The 17424-nt window shown below is 41.8% G+C and overlaps 1 protein-coding gene across 5 annotated transcripts in view; it reads left to right on the forward strand.

Moving 5' to 3' along the window:
• Positions 1 to 17424, forward strand: part of LOC120063255 (autism susceptibility gene 2 protein-like) — a 462402-nt gene that overhangs the window by 99622 nt on the left and 345356 nt on the right. For all 5 annotated transcript variants that reach the window (XM_039013504.1, XM_039013509.1, XM_039013505.1 and 2 more), the window contains exon 2: positions 16261 to 16536. In XM_039013504.1, coding sequence (XP_038869432.1) covers positions 16261 to 16536 — 276 coding nt within the window. The remainder of the gene's footprint in view (positions 1 to 16260; positions 16537 to 17424) is intronic.

Genomic DNA, 17424 nt, shown 5'->3' on the forward strand with positions numbered 1-17424 from the left:
GGCTCCGGACTAGAGGGCGACGCTGGAGGCTCCGGACTAGAGGGCGACGCTGGAGGCTCCGGACTGACGGCCTTCGTTGGAGGCCTCGTGCTATAACTCCTCACTGGAGGTTTCGTGCCATGGATCCTCCCTGGAGGCTTTGTGCCATGGATCCTCCCTGGAGGCTTCGTGCCATGGATCCTCACTGGAGGCTTCGTGCCATGGATCCTCACTGGAGGCTTCGTGATAACAAAAATAACAAAGGGAACGACCGAAACAGTTCTGGCTGGTGCAGACACACAACAGAAAACAACTACCCACAAAACACAGGTGGGATGAACCTACCTAAGTATGGTTCTCAATCAGAGACAACGATAGACAGCTGCCTCTGATTGAGAACCACACTCGGCCAGACTGGCTAGGCCACTCCAGGACCTTGAGATGCTTCTTACGGAGCCACTCCTTAGTTGCCCTGGCTGTGTCGTTCGGGTCGTTGTCATGCTGGAAGACCCAGCCACGACCCATCTTCAATGCTCTTACTGAGGGAAGGAGGTTGTTGACCAAGATCTCGCGATACATGGCCCCATCCATCCTCCCCTCAATACGGTGCAGTCGTCCTGTCCCCTTTGCAGAAAAGCATCCCCAAAGAATGATGTTTCCACCTCCATGCTTCACGGTTGGGATGGTGTTCTTGGAGTTGTACTCATCCTTCTTCTTCCTCCAAACACGGCGAGTGGAGTTTAGACCAAAAAGCTCTATTTTTGTCTCATCAGACCACATGACCTTCTCCCATTCCTCCTCTGGATCATCCAGATGGTCATTGGCAAACTTCAGACGGGCCTGGACATGCGCTGGCTTGAGCAGGGCGACCTTGCGTGCGCTGCAGGATTTTAATCCATGACGGCGTAATGTGTTACTAATAGTTTTCTTTGAGACTGTGGTCCCAGCTCTCTTCAGGTCATTGACCAGGTCCTGCCGTGTAGTTCTGGGCTGATCCCTCACCTTCCTCATGATCATTGATGCCCCACGAGGTGAGATCTTGCATGGAGCCCCAGACCGAGGGTGATTGACCGTCATCTTGAACTTCTTCCGTTTTCTAATAATTGCGCCAACAGTTGTTGCCTTCTCACCAAGCTGCTTGCCCATTGTCCTGTAGCCCATCCCAGCCTTGTGCAGGTCTACAGTTTTATCCTTGATGTCCTTACACAGCTCTCTGGTCTTGGCCATTGTGGAGAGGTTAGAGTCTGTTTGATTGAGTGTGTGGACAGGTGTGTTTTATACAGGTAACGAGTTCAAACAGGTGCAGTTAATACAGGTAATGAGTGGAGAACAGGAGGGCTTCTTAAAGAAAAACTAACAGGTCTGTGAGAGCCGGAATTCTTACTGGTTGGTAGGTGATCAAATACTTATGTCATGCAATAAAATGCAAATTAATTACTTAAAAATCATACAATGTGATTTTCTGGATTTTGATTTTAGATTCCGTCTCTCACAGTTGAAGTGTACCCATCATAAAAATTACAGACCTCTACATGCTTTGTAAGTAGGAAAACCTGCAAAATCGGCAGTGTATCAAATACTTGTTCTCCCCACTGTATATCCAATAACGTTCCAACTGGAGCATTCCTTTGTGTCTACAGAAGTAATGGAACACAAGGCGATATCATGAGGAATGCGCGTGACCAGGAACTGGCATTCTGCCAGACCACTGACTCAAATAGCTGCCATCCGGCCCCACATCACACTAGAGGCTTCATTCAACATTCTACAGACTTGACATCTAGTGGAAGGCGTAGGAAGTGCGAACAGATCCATATCTTACTGGGATGTGAATAGGCGATGAGTTGAAAATCAACCAGCCTCAGAATTTCCACTTCCTGTTTGGAAGTTTGCCTGCCATATGAGTTATGTTATGCTCACAGACATAATTCAAACAGTTTTAGAAACTTCAGAGTGTTTTCTATTCAATAGTAATAGTAATAATATGCATATATTAGCATCAGGGACAGAGTAGAAGGCAAGTTAACTATGGGCAGAGTATTCATCCAAAGTGAAAATGCTGCCCCCTATCCTAAAACGTCTTAACTTTAGCTCATTTGTATTCATAATTACAGGAAAATAAACTCCCAACAAGATACATTTTTACAAGTTAATGGTAAGATAATTACAGAAAATAGCTTACGGTTGTGAGTATGATGAAAATAAAGTAGGGCATTCTACCGGAGAATTTTAGAAGTTGTCACTGAGACACTGTCTCGTTGGCCTAATGTTATATCCTATTTTGACTTTGGTGCAGGTCATGTTGTTCTTCAGATGACCACCTCTGGTAAACACACGCTATATCAAATAAAATCTACAGTGGCTTGCGAAAGTATTCACCCCCCTTGGCATTTTTCCTATTTTGTTGCCTTACAACCTGGAATTAAAAGGGATTTTTGGAGAGGGAGTGAGTGCAAACATCCGAAGATCATCAAAGGTAAGCGATTAATTTGATTGCTTTTCTGACCTTCGTGACCAAGCTAATTTAAGGCTACCTGTTCTAGCAGTGATTGATACACTCACAAACGCTTGGATTGCTTTCGCTGTAAAGCATATTTTCAAAATCTGACACGATAGGTGAATTAACAACAAGCTAAGCTGTGTTTTGGTATATTTCATTTGTGATTCCATGATTATAAATATTTTTTGTATTATTTTTGAATTTGGCGCTCTGTAATTCAGCGGTTGTTTACGAAAATGATCCCGTAAAAGGGATCCGTGCGGCAAGAAGTTAAATCATACCACAGATTCTCAATTGAGGTCTGGGCTTTGACTAGGCCATTCCAAGACATTTAAATATTTCCACTTAAACCACTCAAGTGTTGCTTTAGCAGCATTGTCCTGCTGGAAGGTGAATCTCCATCCCAGTCTCAAATCTCTGGAAGACTGAAACAGGTTTCCTTCAGGAATTTCCCTTTATTTAGCTCCATCAATCATTCCTTCAATTCTGACCAGTTTCCCAGTCCCTGCCGATGAAAAACAACCTCACAGCATGATGCTGCCACCACCGTGCTTCACTGTGGGGATGATGTTCTCGGGGTGATGAGAGGTGTCCGGTTTGCGCCAGACATAGCGTTTTCCTTGATGGCCAAAAAGCTAAATTTTAGTCTCATCTGACCAGAGTACCTTCTTCCATACATTTGGGGAGTCTCCCACATGCCTTTTGGCAAACACCAAACGTGTTTGCTTATTTTTTTCTTTAAGCAATGGCTTTTTTTCTGGCCACTCTTCTGTAAAACCCAGCTCTGTGGAGTGTATGGCTTAAAGTGGTCCTATGGACAGATACTCCAATCTCCGCTGTGGAGCTCCTTCAGCGTTATCTTTGGTCTCTTTGTTGTCTCTGATTAATGCCCTCCTTGCCTGGTCCGTGTGTTTTGGTGGGCGGCCCTCTTTTGGCAGGTTTGTTGTGGTGCCATATTCTGTAAATTTTTTAATAATGGATTTAATGTTGCCCGTGGGATGTTCAAAGTTTCTGATATTTTTTATAACCCAACCCTGATCTGTACTTCTCCACAACTTTGTCCCTGACCTGTTTGGAGAGCTCCTTGGTCTTCATAGTGCCGCTTGCTTGGTGGTGCCCCTTGTTTAGTGGTGGTGCAGACTCTGGGGCATTTCAGAACAGGTGTATATATACTGAGCTCATGTGACCTCATGTGACACTTAGATTGCACACAGGTGGACTTTATTTAACTAATTATGTGACTTCTGAAGGTAATTGGTTGCACCAGATTTTATTTAGGGGCTTCATAGCAAAGAGGGTGAATATATACAATTGAAGTTGGAAGTTTATATACACCTTAGCCAAATCTTAGTTTTTCCATAATTCCTGACATTGTATCCTCGTAAAAAATTCCCTGTCTTAGGTCAGTTAGGATCACAACTTTTTTTCAAGAATGTGAAATGTCAGAATAATAGTAGAGAGAATGATTAATTTCAGCTTTTATTTCTTTCATCACATTCCCAGTGGGTCAGAAGTTTACATACACTCAATTAATGGTAGCATTGCCTTTAAACTGTTTAACTTGGGTCAAACGTTTCGGGTAGCCTTCCACAAGCTTCCCACAATAAGTTGGGTGAATTTTGGCCCATTCCTCCTGACAGAGCTGGTGTAACTGAGTCAGGTTTGTAGGCCTCCTTGCTCGCACACGCTTTTTCAGTTCTGCCCACAACGTTTCTATAGGATTGAGGTCAGGGCTTTGTGATGGCCACTCCAATACCTTGACTTTGTTGTCCTTAAGCCATGTTGCCACAATTTTGGAAGTATGCTTGTGGTCATTGGCCATTTGGAAGACCCATTTGCGACCAAGCTTTAACTTCCTGACTGATGTTTTGAGATGTTACTTCAATATATCTGCATAATTTTCCTTCCTCATGACGCCATCAATTTTGTGAAGTGCACCAGTCCCTCCTGCAGCAAAGCACCCCTACAACATGATGCTGCCACCCCCGTGCTTCCCGGTTGGGATGGTATTCTTCGGCTTGCAAGCGTCCCCCTTTTTCCTCCAAACATAACAATGGTGATTTTGTTACAGTTCTATTTTTGTTTCATCAGACCAGAGGACATTTCTCCAAAAAGTACGATCTTTGTCCCCATGTGCAGTTGCAAACCGTAGTCTGGCTTTTTTATGGCGGTTTTGGAGCAGTGGCTTCTTCCTTGCTGAGCGGCCTTTCAGGTTATGTCAATATAGGACTTGTACTGTGGATATAGATGCTTTTGTACCTGTTTCCTCCAGCATCTTCACAAGGTCCTTTGCTGTTGCTGGGATTGATTTGCACTTTTCGCACCAAAGTACGTTCATCTCTAGGAGACAGAACGTGTCTCCTTCCTGAGCGGTATGATGGCTGCGTGGTCCCATGGTGTTTTTACTTGTATACTATTGTTTGTACAGATGAACGTGGTACCTTCAGGCGTTTGGAAATTGCTCCCAAGGATGAACCAGACTTGTGGAGGTCTATTTGTTTGTTTTGATTTTGTTTTGATTTTCCCATGATGTCAATCGAAGAGGCACTGACTTTGAAGGTAGGCCTTGAAATACAATTGAAGTACACCCCCAATTGACTCAAATTATGTCAATTAGCCTATCAGAAGCTTCTAAAGCCATGACATCATTTTCTGGAATTTTCCAAGCTGTTTAAAGGCACAGTCAACTTAGTGTATGTAAACCTCTGACCCACTGGAATTGTGATACATTGCATTATTAGCGAAATAATCTGTCTGTAAACAATTGTTGGAAAAATTACTTGTGTCATGCACAAAGTAGATGTCCTAACCGACTTGCCAAAACTATAGTTTGTTAACAAGAAATTTGTGGAGTGGTTGAAAAACAAGTTTGAATGACTCCAACCTAAGTGTATGTAAACCTCCGACTTCAACTGTATGCACTCACCACTTTTCCTTTTTTTAATTATTTTTTTCCAAACAATTATTTTTTCTTTCATTTACTTCACCAATTTAGACTATTTTGTGTGTGTCCATTACATGAAATTCAAATAAATATCCATTTAAATTACACGTTGTAATGCAACAAAATAGGAAATACGCCAAGGGGTGAATACTTTTGCAAGGCACTGTAAGTTTATTTGTCACATGCACAGGATACCAAAGGTGTATGCGGTAGAGTAAAATAATTACTTGCATAGTGGAGTGTTTTGTTTAGACTTGTAGCTAGCTAGCTAGCTAAACAATGAACCATAATCCCAACTCATAACTTTTTTACCCTGCATGAATCTGCAGCTAGCTAACTAACTAGGTTCGATGTTAGATAGCTAGCTAACATTAGGATATAACTAGCAACGCAAATGGAACTGAGATACAAATAATATTACTTCACAGATCATACACGTAACACTAGCTAGCGAGCCAGCCAGCCAACATTAGCTAGCTAGCTAACAGTTTGCTTTAACTTGCAATGACAGCAACTTTCTGACAAGAAGAAGAGTAACGTATAATATCTGAAAAAGTAGCTAGCTAGACTCTCTTAGCCGTATACATGGATGAACGCTTCTCCTTCTCTGTCACAGATGCCATGGTTGCCCGTAGTTTGAAGATGTAATCCGGAGATATGTGTTTTATACAATAGCCTTCTGTGTGTTCTCTTTTCGACTCCCTCCACATATTTGCAATCAAATGCCAGAATTTTCTCCATCTCCTTAGCTATCATACTCTGCTTCCACTGGGCATTTCACTGATTCCTCCAGAAAGTGGAGAGCAACACTTTTGCAGTTATTCGTGATATCTTTAAAAAAAGCCACTTTAGAAAGGATTATCTACACATACTGAGCAGTCCTTTGTTATAGACAAAAGCGTGCTACGTGGCAGACCAATCCAAACTCATCTCTCGGCATGTTCAGCCCATCCATTATCTGAGCCAATCATGGCTAGCAGGAAGGTTCCTGTCTTTTTCCGTGGCTAAACCAACTAGCCTGGCTAAACCAACTAACCAACTAGCCAACACTTTTTTTCAATTTTCGCATAAAATGACATACCCAACTCTAACTGCCTGTAGCTCAGGACCTGAAGCAAGGATATGTATATTCTTGATACCATTTGAAAGGAAACAATTTTAAGTTTGTGGAAATGTGAAATTAATGTAGGAGAATATAACACATTAGATATGATCAAAGATAATACAAAAAAAGCATGTTCCTTTGTTTTGTTGTACCGTCATCTTTGAAATGCAAGAGAAAGGCCATAATGTATTATTCAATCAATCAAATGTATTTATAAAGCCCTTTTTACATCAGCTGATGTCACAAAGTGCTGTACAGAAACCCAGCCTAAAACCCCAAACAGCAAGCAATGCAGGTGTAGAAGCACGGTGGCTAGGAAAAACTCCCTAGGAAGGCCAGAACCTAGGAAGAAACCTAGAGAGGAACCAGGCTATAAGGGGTGGCCAGTCCTCTTCTGGCTGTACCAGGTGGAGATTATAACAGAACATGGCCAAGATGTTCAAATGTTCATAGATGACCAGCAGGGTCAAATAATAATAATAATCACAGTGGTTGTCGAGGGTGCAACAGGTCAGCACCTCAGGAGTAAATGTCAGTTGGCTTTTCATAGCCGATCATTCAGAGTATCTCTACCGCTCCTGCTGTCTCTAGAGAGTTGAAAACAGCAGGTCCAGTGAACAGGTCAGGGTTCCATAGCCGCAGGCAGAACAGTTGAAACTGGAGCAGCAGCACGGCCAGGTGGACTTGGGACAGCAAGGAGTCATCAGGCCAGGTAGTCCTGAGGCATGGTCCTAGGGCTCAGGTCCTCCGAGAGAGAGAAAGAAAGAAATTCTAGCCCAGGCGCAATTTAGATTTTGGCCTATATATGGCAGCAGTGTATGTGCAAAGTTTTAGACTAATCCAATGAACCATTGCATATCTGTTCAAAATGTTGTATCAAGCCTGCGCAAATGTGACTAATTGGTTTATTAATTAAAACTTCTCTGGGATATGTGGCGTCCCACCTAACCAACAGCCAGTGAAATTGCAAGGCGCCAAATTCAAAACAACAGAAATCTCATAATTAAAATTCCTTAAACATACAAGTATTATACACCATTTTAAAGATGAACTTCTCGTTATTCCAGCCACAGTGTCTGATTTCAAAAAGGATTTATGGCGAAAGCACACCTTGCGATTATGTTAGGTTAGTACATAGCCACAGAAAAACACAGCCATTTTTCCAGCCAAAGAGAGGAGTAACAAAAAGCAGAAATAGAGTTAAAATGAATCACTAACCTTTGTCGATCTTCATCAGATGACACTCATAGGACTTCATGTTACACAATACATGTATGTTTTGTTCGGTAAAGTTCATATTTATATCCAAAAATCTGAGTTTAGGCGGGACACTACTGTCTCACTTGGCAAAAAGCCAGAGAAAATGCAGAGCGCCAAATTCAAATAAATTACTATAAAAATCTAACTTTCATTAAGTCACACATGAAAGATACCAAATTAAAATTACACTGGTTGTGAATCCAGCCAACATGTCAGAATTCAAATAGGCTTTTCGGCGAAAGCAAACGATGCTATTATCTGAGGATAGCACCATAGTAAACAAAGAGAGAGAAGCATATTTCAACCCTGCAGGCGCGACACAAAACGCAGAAATAAAAATATAATTCATGCCTTACCTTTGATGAGCTTCTGTTGTTGGCACTCCAATATGTCCCATAAACATCACAAATGGTCCTTTTGTTCGATTAATTCCGTCGATATATATCCAAAATGTCAATTTATTTGGCGAGTTTGATCCAGAAAAACACCGGTTCCAACTTGAGCAACGTGACTACAAAATATCTCAAAGGTTAACTGTAAACTTTGCCAAAACATTTCAAACTACTTTTGTAATTCAACTTTAGGTATTTTTTTAACGTAAATAATCGATAAAATTGAAGACGTTGTGTTCAATACAGGATTAAAACAAACTGTAGCTAGCTTTCTGGTCATGCGCCTCTAACAAACAGTACACAACAAGTGACCCTCGTTCAAGATGGCCGTACTTCTTCATTACACAAAGAAAAAACCCTCAACCAATTTCTAAAGACTGTTGACATCCAGTGGAAGCGGTAGGAACTTCAAGAAGGTCCCAGAGAAACCTGGATTCCCAATGAAAACTCATTGAAAAGAGAGTGACCTCAAAAAAAAAAAAATCTGAATGGTTTGTCCTCGGGGTTTCACCTGCTAAATAAGTTCTGTTATACTCACAGACATGATTCAAACAGTTTTAGAAACTTCAGAGTGTTTTCTATCCAAATCTATTAATATGCATATGCATATAATATGCTTATCTTATCTTCTGGGGATGAGTAGCTGGCAGTTGAATTTGGGTATGCTTTTCATCCAAACGTGAAAATGCTGCCCCCTATCCTAGAGAAGTTAAGGCACATGATAGTTCACATGTTCCAGAAGGCATTTCTGCCCAAAAACGCATTTTGAAAACAAATTATGTTTATGTTCAAATGCCTATACTGTGAAGTGGTGACGCGCGACATACGCCTAGTTTACTGAAACAAGTCTCATTTGTGTGTCTTTCGATAAACTAGTGTACCAGTGAGGATTTCCTACACTGGACAACTTGCTACAGCTATAAGTCATTGATAATATTCATTTTTTTTCTCTCATGACATTACATTACGACATAAGGGGGATCCTAGCTATATTCAACAAAATTCACCAGTTGATTTAAAACCTATTTAATTTTTTGGTTTCTTGACAGATTTGTCCAAAACCGTGTGACATAAAACATGACTTTTCTGTCTTTGTATTTATGGTTGTGCAAGTTCTTGTTATACAATATATATACAAAACTTTGTGGACACCCCTTCAAATGAGTAGATTCGGCTATTTCAGGCACACCCGTTGCTGACAGGTGTATAACATCTCCATAGACAAACATTGTCAGTAGAATGGCCTCGCTGAAGAGCTTAGTGACTTTCAACGTGGTACCATCATAGGATGCTAAATTTCTGCCCTGCTGTTATTGCGAAGTGGTAGCGCAACACAAGCTCACAGAACTAGACGGCCGAGGACTGAAGTGCGTAGCGCGTAAAAATCGTCTGTCTTCGGTTGCAACACTCACTACCAAGTTCCAAACTGCCTCTGGAGCAACTGTTCATCGGGAGCTTCATGAAATGGGTTTCCATGGTCGAGCAGCCGCACACAAGCCTAAGATCACCATGTGCAATGCCAAGCATCAGCTGGAATGGTATAAAGCTTGCCACCATTGGACTCTAGAGCAGTGGAAATGCGTTCTCTGGAGTGATGAATCAAAGTTCACCATCCGGCAGTCCGACAGACGAATCTAGATTTGACTGATGCCAGGATAACACTAACTGCCCCAATGCCCCAGTGCCAACTGTAACGTTTGGTGGAGGAGGAATAATGGTCTGGGGCTGTTTTTCATGGGTTCGGTTTAGGCCCATGAGTTCCAGTGAAGGGAAATCATAACGCTACAGCATACCATGACATTCTAGACAATTCTGTGCTTCTAACTTTGTGACAACAGTTTGGGGAAGGCTTTTTCCTGTTTCAGCATGACAATGCCCCCGTGCACAAAGCGAGGTCCATACAGAAATGGTTTGACGAGATCAGTGTGGAAGAACTTGACTGGCCTGCACAGAACCCTGACCTCAACCCCATTGAACACCTTTGGGATGAATTGGAAAGCCAACTGTGAGCCTGGCCTAATCGCCCAACATCAGTACCCAACCTCACTAATGCTCTTGTGGCTGAATGGAAGCAACTCTCCGCAGCAATGTTCCAACATCTAGTGGAAGCCTTCCCAGAAGAGTGGAGGATGTTATAGCAGCAAAGGGGGGACCAACTCCATATTAATGCCCATGATTTTGGAATTAGATGTTCGACAAGCAGGTGTCCAAATACTTTTGGTCATGTAGTGTATCATATAGTAAGCATTAATCAGTTAAATTAGATTGAACTTAAACCCTGTAAGAATCCTGGATCTAGGTAACGGATAGTTTTTTGTATGGAGATCTCAGAAATGCAGTGTAAGTACGTAACGTTCCGTGTCTCCTTATGTTACGGGGTGAAAACAGTTTTCATGAGCACACAAATCCCAAATGATTTATGCGATTGCAAAATCAAATGCTTCTAACTGAATGAGTCACCTTACCTTGATACTTAAAACATAAATTGATACTGTAAAACGTGCTTCTTCAATAATTATGCATAATACTTGTTGGATGCGCATTTAATGTCCAGCTGTTTTGTTACGCTGTGATATTTTGACACATCATCATTTCATCCAGGAAGGAATTTTATGAATGATTGTCAAGTGACGAACAGCTGTTGTGATAGCGCATGTGATGCAACAACAGCCCAAGTGCTCGAGAAAAGGTGTTTGCAAGGAATGTCAAGAATATTTTACTGTCACCTACGTTACGCTGGTGAAGACATGTCTTTTGCTTTGGGGGGGGGTCTATATTTGGCCCTATATGTACAATTATATAAATTATACAATTGTATAACATTAAGGTCCTTTGAAAGTTACAATTAAGTGCTTGAAAAAGTCCCTGAAAGTCCTTGAATTTGACATGCCAATGTCTGGATAAATCCTGCTAAAAGGTTTATAGTCCTAGTCCTATGTTGTTGTATAGCTGGAGGTATGGGACAATTTTCATATATTTACTTTTATTCCTCTGAGTACACATGTGGAACTGCATAAAAATAATTTTTGTTGATCCCAATGTCACACATTGGACCCATTATTTATAGAATAACCCATGTCTGTTTCTGTGTGTGGGTGTGTGACAGGAGTTAGTGTGTGTTGGTTTATATTTGTGTGTGGCAGGAGTGTGTGTGGTGTACTTTTGCAGGTGGGGCCCCTGTGGGGTCTGGGGGCCCCAGTTCCATCAGTGTAGTGAGAAGCTGCTCAGCTGTAGTGGAGAGAAGTTACCCAACTGTATGAATGTGGCACAGAGAGGTGGTGCTATCATTGAGTTGTGACAGGAAAACCATTGGGACCACGCAGAAGTAGTCCATAGTTTACTCTCAGTGGGTTATGAGAGAATGACTCCCTGCCTACACACACACACACACACACACACACACACACACACACACACACACACACACACACACAATTTTGATCAGTGCTATGATGTTTTTATAGTCTGTTTATAGACATTGCCATTGAGAGAAATGATGGATTTACTTCAATAAACCGTCAGAGCTTTGATCAAGTATTCAAGCTCACAGACTCCCTCCCAAGGGATTAATTAAAACACAATGAACATATTTAACAATAGATGACTGAAACACAAACAGCAGAAACAGGTTACATCATTCTACAAATCCATTCAGATGCCATTAGAAACAACTGCAGGATAACTGTTGTCTAAGTAGTGTGGTTCTGTAAGTCAGCACACCATGGGTGGCATAGTGTATCTCATTGTTTAAAAATGCCCCTGTAACCTCTGTTGCCTCTAATTTAGAAAAAGTGATCCCCAGCTGAGCTCTTTGTGTCTCCTAAATAATTACTGCGGATGGAGAGAGAAGTGCCAGTGAAATGTGATGATGTGCATTAGACACCACAGGCAGGCGGCCCCCTCTCTTGCGCTCTTGCTACCTATTCATTCTCTCTCTCTCTTTCTCTTTCTCTCTCTTGCTACCTCTCCCTTCTCTCTCTTTCTCTCTGACTTTCTATATCCTACTCTCTCTCTTGCTCTTCTACTCTCTATCTCTCTCATTCGTTGTCTCACAGAGGCTGAGGACTCCGTTTGAGAACGTCCCCGCTTTCCGTCCTGTGCCTCGTGGTTTATGCATGTCCTGTGAAAAGCACCCCAGGAAACAACCAGACCAGGGGTAGAGGATGCTGAATAGCTGTACTACCTTCCTGATGGGGGCCTGCTGCAGTGTGCTTCCACAACCCAGGGCATGCCCCTGCTCCATGATCAGACGCAGGCTGTTTACCATACTGTAGCTGCCTGCCTGGGACGACTGTGTGGGTTTTATACAGGCCTTTCCCACCCTCCCTTACCCCTCTCCTCACCCTCCCTTTCTCTCCCTCCTAGTGCAATCTGGAAAGGCAACAAAGCTCGCTCTCCCCACATGCTGTTGCCACGGCAACGCGCCAGGGTCAGGAAAGTCTAGCTGTCTCTCCGGTTACTGTGCCTGTATGTGCAGAATAGCAGAGCCATTTCCCATTCCAATCCATTCCCTCTCCCTGTGTGTGTGTGTGTGTGTGTGCGTGTTTGTGTGTTTGTGTGCACCTGCATGTGTATGTTTCCCAGGTTGGAAGCTGGTTGAGTCTTCCAAGCAGAAGTTATTATTTACAGTAGGCAATCATGGAGGTTACAGTGTGAACTTTAGAATGTTAACACACACACACAAATCAGGACCACAAGACAGAATATCAATGAGATTCCACAGTTCTGTGTAATTCTAATTGATCCCATAGCTCAACCACCAAGTGTGTTTACTAGACATGCCTATATTAATAATAACCCAGGAGGTGGGGTCTCGCATGCAAATTGATGACTTTGAACTGCCAATCTCCTCTTTCAGATGATGAATATTGATGGGTGGCGTGTGAAGGTTCAGAACACTTAAAGAGGGAAAACACCTGGGGCCGGATTCACAAAACCTTCTTAACTGCCATTTTTTCCTTAACTATAGACTTAAAAAGAAAATAAAGCAAAGTTGCTATTCCTCAATAAAGTTATTGGAAATGTTCTTACTTTTCCCCCCTATTTTTCTTCCTAAGAAAAAAGTTAAGAAGAAATAGGATTCTTGGAAAATAATGTTTCTTCTTGGAAATGTACTTAAGTTTAGGACAGCTAAACCCTGGTCTTGTGACAAATGGATACTTTTGTAACCATAAACATTTTCTTGCACCACTGCCATTTGGCTACCGGACATTTAAATATAGCAAGAAAACTAATTAAACACACATTGTCTAGCTAGCTATTAATTAACAATATATTACAATATTCTAGAAGTGTTAAATAGCTCGCGTTAGCTCGTAAATTTGCAAAGAAGAACTTGGCTAACTTAGCTAACGTTAGTGTTGTTAGCTATGTTGGCTATAATGTCGTTACGCGTTAGCTAGCTAATGTAGCTACTAAACTTACCGGTCGCACAGTCCCTCTATCACCATCTCTCCTATCATGGACAACACCTTCTCGTCCAGCTGGTCCACATGAATGGTCTCTCAGCTCCCTTCTTCTTAGCATCCGACTTGATGTCAGACCACTATTTTTTACGGTGGCATCACTGTCCCTTGCCATACCCACTGATGGCAGAGGCAGACTTGGCCACTCTCGCCCATCCTCTCTTTTTGGTCTCTGCAGTGACTCCGCAGTTTAGAGTCTCCCCAACAGCAACCTTTTCCTGGCTGCTATTTCCTCCACCATCACTTCAAGCTCTTGTTTACTGTAGTGTTTATTGCGCTTTCCTTGGTTATCCATTTTTGATTTTGATATAGCTAGTCTGATGGCTATAATATGTGAAAAAATAAAGTTTGTTTTTGTGCATAAAGGGTTCACAAGCCAACAAAAAAAAAACATATTGAGACATAAAGCAGATAAATAAATGTAATCAAATGGAAATATCAACACTTTATTATAGTGGGACAAATCCTATCATCCCTGTCATATAGGCTTATTTATTGGTTTCAAACACATCACTAATGTCAATGCCACATAAGAAGATATTTACGAAGTTCCTAAGAAAACTATGAATTCCTAAGAACATTTTGAGGAATTGCAATTACGAACTATCTTCTGAACTTCTTATTTTTTCCCTTAAGAAACTTCTTATGTTTTTACGTAAGTAATGTTTTATGAATCCGGACCCTCGGCCTAGATTCCCAAAACCTTCTTAAGAAGAAATTTCTTCTTAATTGCCATTTTTTCCTTAACTATAGACTCAAGAAGAAAGTTAAGGAAAGTTGCTTTCCTCAAAAAGGTTATTGTAAATTTTATTTCTTATGTTTCTCCTTAAGCAAAAAGTTAAGAATAAATTAGATTCTTGAAAATAATTCTAAGATAACTAAACTCTTGTCTTAACTTCAGGGCAATGAGAGAAAAAGCTCATGAAAGCAATTGAACAAAAAAAGTTTCACTCACAAACATCATGTGAAAGTTTCAGTATTGATTATTTTAAACCCAAGAAAATGTTTTAGTACAGTAATCTCAGTAAGAAATATGCTAACATGATTGCCATTGCTAGCTAGAGAGCTAGCTAAAACAGTTGCCTGGAAGATTTGTAAGAAGATATTTGACAAGTTCGCAAGAAAATCATTAAATCTTAAGATATTGTTGAGGAATTGCACACCAGGGCCCAGATTCACAAAACACTTATTAAGTAAAACGAAGCTTATTAAGAAAAAAAATAAGAAGTTCATAAGATGTCCTTTGTTGTCAGTTTGTCTTGCTTTGTCACGGCAAAGCATTTCAAATATGGCTGTCAGGATAATGAATGTCATGACAAGTAGCCCGGTTTGGCTGTCTATCTGGCCTCATAAGACATTAATGTGCTGCCTTAGAGGAGGTGAAGAGCACCTTTCAGGGCCTGGATGTCAGTATATACGGAAGGCTTTGCTTATGCACCTTTGTAAATGTATCAGTGTTGTTGTGTTAGCGCTAATGTGATAGCCATCTGCTGCGCCCCCAGAGCCAATTATTTTACTATTCAGATGGAGTTGCGCTCTCTCTCTCTCCCTCTCTCTCTCTCTCCCTCTCTCTCTGTCTCTCTCTCTCTCTTTCTCTCTCTCTCTCTCTCTCCCTCTCTCTCTCTCTCTCTCTCTCTCTCTGTCTTTTTCCCTCACTTCACTACTCATCACGATAGGGGTGTCTGTAATGTAGCCAGTAGAGCCATGCAGCGGAGAACAGATGTTGCTTTGTGAACCTACAGCCCTGTGCAGGGCCCTGTGTGTGGCTTCAAGCAGTGGTGTGTCTCCAACGCCAGTCAAACAGTCTTTCCCCTACCCTCTTCTGTGAATTATTCAGTTTACATATCAGCCTCACAGCCTTCGTCATCGCTTCGAAGACTTTGTTTGTTTACCAATAGCTATGCCATGATGTAACTGTAGCCATAGTTATCAGTTTTCTGGCTGCAACGTTATCCCCTGGTTATTTGCAGGCCGCCCTCGCAGAAGAGGGTGCTAACCTCAAAGCTCTTTCCTGATTAAGTAAAGGTTCAATAAATAATATGGTTATACATTAGCCAGAGTTTAGTCAATCAGACAACCAGAAGGAGAAAGTAGCCTGGTCATGATGTAACAGTAGCCAGAGCCATATATTTAATATTTTGATCTAAATGTATGGCTCTGACAGTAGCTATCAGACTGTGATTAAGCCAAACAAGGGAAACATTTGACCAGATTGTACAATATGCACCAGACTCTACTAGAGGTCGACCTCTAGACTCTACTGTATATTACTGTTGTATTTACTGTGTAGTCAAGAACATGTTCCTATCATCATAAGCTTATTAAAGACAAACCCTTAATATGATTAGCGACTTCTGGAAGGTATTGTGCTTCTGTTGACTGGATTAAACATGTCTTGACAGTCTACGACTGACTCTGTTTTTGTACATAGTCTTTCTGCTTTGAATAATCCAACATGGTTACTGTGCACTTGGCTGTTCCCCAACATCAACCCCCACATCATATTTATCCTGACACTAATATCCTGCTTTTCTCCTCTCTTTTCTCCTCTTTTTTTCTCTCTCTTTTCTCCTTTCTATTTATTTTCTCCTCTCTCACCTTTTCTCCTCTTCTAGAAGAAGACTGGGGCCCTGAAGTCTCAGGTGGATAAGAAGAAGGAGAAGGAGAGGTGGAGAGAGGAGAAGAAGAAGGAGAAGGAGAGGTGGAGAGAGGAGAAACAGCAGCAGGAGACGGTGGTGAAGAGACAGAAGGAGGAGAATGAGGAGGAGGAGAATGTCATGCCCCTGTCCCTAGACCCCCTGGAGAACGGCTTCATCAACCACGCCCAGAGAGAGCAGGAGAGGATGAACGACAGGCTGCTGAAGAAAACCTACTCCAAGAAGAACAAACAGGTCTGTTTTATTTCACCTTTATTTATTCAGGAAGTCCCATTGAGGTCAGAAGACCTATTTTACAAGGGAGACCTGAGTGCTGTGTGCTGTTGGTCTATTGCGGTTGATTCATCAGTTGATTTGATCATTTGAATGCATATTCCGAAGGCTTATTATTCTATTGTGGTCCTGTTAGTGTTGTTTCTCTTTCTGTATGTACCGGGGCAGCGCTGTGCAATGATTCACTCTCTGTGTTGGAAGTTCCTCCCTGCCCAGACTGAATGATGCCAGTACTGATGGCACGAGGGCAGCTTGTACTGCTAGGCCATTTGAGTCAGAGTTTGGCACAGGGAGATATATTCCGACCACATCTATGTACTAACAGTTTGCTGCTCTCTCTCACAATGCCTCTCCACCATGTGACCTACTTGTGTGAATGTACTGACATGTATGTCTAACTGATAGATGCACGCACACACACTACATTTTCATGTTTTTAAATGTATGTAAATTGTAAAGTATTTTGTCTGTTATATGTCAGACCCCAGTAAGACTAGCTGTTGCCATTGGCATCAGCTAAAGGGGATCCTAATAAATCCCCATCTTCCTCTGTCCTTACCTACCTATCTCCCTCCCTCCCCACACCTACCTACCTATCTCCCACCTCCCTCCCTAACTCCCTCCCTACCCCTCCTCCCCCTCTCTTCTTTCTCCTCCAGTTATGCTATCTGCATTGACCTGCTTTTACTCATCACATATGCGTCTGCTACCGTTTATTATCTATCTATTCTAGTCACTTTACCCCTACCTATATGTACAGTTGAAGTCAGAAGTTTACATACACTTAGGTTGGAGTCATTAAAACTTGTTTTTCAACCACTCCACAAATTTCTTGTTAACAAACTATAG

Source organism: Salvelinus namaycush, chromosome 18 (genome assembly GCF_016432855.1).
Source record: "Salvelinus namaycush isolate Seneca chromosome 18, SaNama_1.0, whole genome shotgun sequence".
NCBI lineage: Eukaryota > Metazoa > Chordata > Actinopteri > Salmoniformes > Salmonidae > Salvelinus > Salvelinus namaycush.